The sequence below is a fragment of the Cantharellus anzutake genome (assembly GCF_015039405.1).
Source record: "Cantharellus anzutake strain C23 chromosome Unknown EI90scaffold_55, whole genome shotgun sequence".
Classification (NCBI taxonomy): Eukaryota; Fungi; Basidiomycota; class Agaricomycetes; order Cantharellales; family Hydnaceae; genus Cantharellus; species Cantharellus anzutake.
In genome coordinates this window covers 265,879-269,870 of record NW_024067005.1, presented here as the reverse complement: position 1 = coordinate 269,870, position 3,992 = coordinate 265,879, and the positions used below count along the sequence as shown (strand labels likewise).

The 3,992-nt window shown below is 44.5% G+C and overlaps 2 protein-coding genes across 2 annotated transcripts; one reads left to right on the top strand and one right to left on the bottom strand.

The window, feature by feature from the left end:
• EI90DRAFT_3291886 (uncharacterized protein) lies at positions 1 to 604 on the top strand (the record flags this gene model as incomplete). Its single annotated transcript, XM_039067306.1, has 2 exons — positions 1 to 354; positions 377 to 604. The coding sequence occupies exons 1-2, from the start codon at positions 91 to 93 to the stop codon at positions 602 to 604; spliced, it is 492 nt and encodes a 163-aa protein (XP_038912007.1). The 5' UTR covers positions 1 to 90.
• Positions 605 to 3,191: 2,587 nt separating this feature from the next.
• EI90DRAFT_3019251 (uncharacterized protein) lies at positions 3,192 to 3,707 on the bottom strand (the record flags this gene model as incomplete). The annotated part of the gene is made up of 2 exons (XM_039057328.1): positions 3,192 to 3,220; positions 3,392 to 3,707. The coding sequence occupies 2 exons, from the start codon at positions 3,705 to 3,707 to the stop codon at positions 3,192 to 3,194; spliced, it is 345 nt and encodes a 114-aa protein (XP_038912006.1).
• Between the last annotated feature and the right edge of the window lie 285 nt (positions 3,708 to 3,992).

Here is a 3,992-nt window from a genome sequence, read left to right as displayed (position 1 = left end):
CCCAAATTCGTGCACAAAGTGGGCCTTTTTTGCTCTTTTAAGTGCATTCACACACCGGGGTTGGGTACTGATGAGGGATCCCATTGTATCATGGCGTCACAGTGGAACCGGGTCAAAAGGAATGGCCGTTTTCGTAATCAAAAAGCTGCATCAATTGTCAACGAGTTCATCACAGCAAAGCTTACACCAAGAAAACACAAGTTCTTGTGGACAGCCCCTATCAGCGTGTCAGGATCCGAGAAAGCTCGTAGAAAATTGCTTGCAGATGCTGGAATAGCGAAGGTTGCAGAAAATAGGAGGGAAAGGCAGATAAAGGAACTCAAATACACCGCTAAAATCGAGGCATTAAAGGCGGTTGAACTCACCAATGACATAGAATGGGCAAGAAACCCAAAGACAACCATCGCGCAGCTGGCAGCCTAAGCCTCAGCTAAATGCATATAGGCTCCAAGATGCGTTGGTTCCTCTCAGCAGTCGCATTCCAAATCAGGATGACAAGGTTAGAGAGCTGGTGCTAGCAATTGAGCACAGGAGAGGGCGAGAAATGGAGGATGCGGGAGATAGCGAGATGATGACAGCCGATCAGCACAATCCCACAGAGTAACTAAGGAGGACTTGAGGACGTTACAGTTGGGTTGGACCAGGGTTGGTATGCAATTTTCAATGAAAAACTGGTGATCTAACCCAGTCCAACCAATGCATGGAGCCATGTTCGCCCCAATAGGAAAATTCCAATGAGGGTAAGAAGGTTGTAGGTCATGAGACTAGTTGTGCTTCCCCAAATGAGAAAACCCCCATTGGTGTCTGTGAAAGCGCAGAGTGGATGATGATGATAACCAACAGCGTAAATTATTGCCCTAATGAGAATTTTCACATTGGGGAAACTGAGCAGTTAGTAGAGTTAACAGTTGTCTGGCTGCCCCTTTTCCATCATCAAGGAGTAAATTATTGGCCAAGTATCAGCCTATCCTGCATGCAATGCCCAAATAGGAACTTTCCAAATGGGGCCACTCTGCCATTCATGATGATTTCTAGGTAAAATTCAGGGTTGCGGAGTGGGTTGGAGATCTCCAGATCAATATCTACTACCAAATAGCTTGGCAACAGAGATGAAGACTTGGAATATATATTTTGTTTAACAAATATATGGATGGATTCCATCCTGAAAATTAATTATTTACATCTACCTTGTACTTTTGTTCACAAGCAAAACAACAATGATGTCACTTATGTAATCATCTAAATAATAATTATATCGGATATTTATTCTGTTCACAAACACAAATACAACATGAATCATTGTAGTCCAAATCATACTGTTATCCATGGGCATAAATACGATGTGGGTCAGTTAAATGGTAGACACCAACTTTGCTCATATTGTTGAAGAATCATAATGGACAAGGTTGCTTTACTGTTTGTGAACATTGGTATGACTTCCCCACATTGGCTGGTGAAGAAACTGCCTGATGAGAAAATTTCCATTGGGGTGAATGATAGTCTGGATGGTGGGCAGCACGGCCGAACAAAGGCCGTGTGCCATCCAGACTGTTATTCACCCCAATGGAAATTTTCTCATCAGAGCAAAAATCATCAATCCCCCCACCTTCCAGACAAAACCAGGCTTGTGCAGATCACCATGACGAGTCTCCAGATATCAGATAGGATGGATTAATACTAGAGTGCTTGCCCTTCACATTTTACCTTGTTTCTACATAATATTAACACTGGGAGAGCGACCTGCTGTCTGAAGCATCCTCAGTTTCTTGTTCAACACCATGAAATGCTGTCCTCCAATAGGGGGTTTCAGTTTATGTGCTCATGATTGACTGTCCCAAACCAGTCCCAAACTTGCTCAATGCTTGAGGCCACAGCTGGCTCCTTAACACTGACATCACATGGCTCTAAATAGATTATGTAACAACTCCAAAGCCATGCTCATCTCTGACCACCAATACATCATTGCTGTTGCTGTCCAACATGCTGAGTGGGGGTGTGGTTTCCATGGAGGTTGTTGCACAGGGGGTTGGGTGCAGTGTAGGTGCCATTGTTGAAGCAACATGCCATATCATGATAGCAATTGTACCGCTTCATGACCAGGCAATCCAATGGCCCAATTTGGATGAGAAGCACAAAGCATCAGACTGGGTTGAGAGCATTTCATGCAGTGCTCGACACCCTGGATTTTGCAAGGTTGATGGGACACTCATACCCCTTGCATCAAAGCCAGGCCATTTTGGAGAGCATTTTTTTGATTGCAAATCAAATTACTCACTGAGCTTAATGGTATGACAATCATTTCTGTATTGACTTTCCTACTTATTACCTTTCCCAGCTAGTGACATTACCCAATCTCTACATTATTGACTATGTCCTTGGTCCACCTGGTATCATGCATGACTTTACTGCATTTGTCATATCCTGGACCTTCCATTCTGCTCTTAGATGACTCACACTACAACCACCAACCCCCTTAGCCACCTCTGCCCTCTCTGGTCAATGCCTACGAGCCCAAGTCTTCTTCCTACCCTGACTCTCTTCCACCCCATGTACCCTCTCCACTTCTGCACCTCCTATGGACCTCCACCATTGTTCTGATGAGTGCTGTGTGGACTACTGATGAAGTTGTCAGAACCCCCATCTCTCATCATCACTTCCTTATATTCAACTCTGGACCTCTCACCTCCAGACCCCCTTGGGTACCTTCTGCCTCAGACCTCCTTGGATGTACATATTGCGAGTAGACTAAGGTTACTACCATGATTATTATTAGTCATACTTCCTCCTACCTTACCCTACCCCTTCCTCATCAGGATCTCTGTACCTCCATCATCCTCACCTCCAGACTTCTGTTTGTCAATCCTGCAGACCTCCATACCCCCAGTACCTCCTTATCTCCTACCCTACCTCTGCCATCATATTCTTTAATTACTCCTTATATTTTCCCTGCACCCAATATCCCAGACTGCAACTTCTGAGTTCTGGACCTTTCTGGATGTTTTCCTCATAGTACCCCTGCTCACTTATGGATAGACTTAACCTCTGTTATTCAGTTGGTTCACCATTCTCCCACTCCACACTTGGGCTTTTTGCCTAAAACCCATTTGTCCTGTGGAGTCATTTATTATTCACTTCTGCTTCCCCTTGGTAACATTGGTTTACCTTCGGACTCAAATATTCTATACAGGTTTTCACCCCTCAATGGTCCAGATTTTGAAACCTGTTGTCACAAAACTCTATTAAAAAATCCCAAAAATTTGTAAAGTACAAAGAAAACAAACATGTACCTATGAAAGCCGATATTATCGAGAATGTATGCAAGTATGCACAAAATCTGCACATTTACCCTCAATGAGATTGTGTGACATGGTGTGACAGTGTGCTCACACACCCACACTGGACCCATGTTGTGATTGTTCTGCACTCCCTGATGCCCCCAGTGACACACGAGGCTTTGTTGAAGCTGTGGATATGTAATTTTTGGCCATCCACTCCCTCATTTGGACCTCCGATGGCTTTGGTAGCACTTTTTGCTTGAGTGCAGCCAAGTGTGCTTTTTCTTCCTGCCACTTTGCTATTTCTGCTTTCTGTGAGTTGTTAAACCTTTTCCATTGCTCCTTGGCCTCTTCCTTCACTTGTTCCAGCTCTTCCTCATCCAATTGTCTTTGAGTGCGCTCAGCTTGGTCCCTCAAGAAACCATCATGCATCACAACTCAGCCAAATGTCCCCTTAATGTGACCACCATCCTCCTTCAACTTCTCTGCTTCTTCCCACACTAAGAGCTGTATCTGAGACTTAGACACATATATCCCCCCAATGCCAACTGGGCATTTGTCACATCCACTACATTGGTGGCTCTCTCTACCAAGGCTTTTGCCTTCCAAAGCTTGTGCCACATTTCTTGGATCTCTTCCATCAATTCAAGGTGGGTCTTGGAAGCGGGAGTTTGAAGGTTGATTGGAGAGGTGAGGAGGACATGATGGAATTTGAGG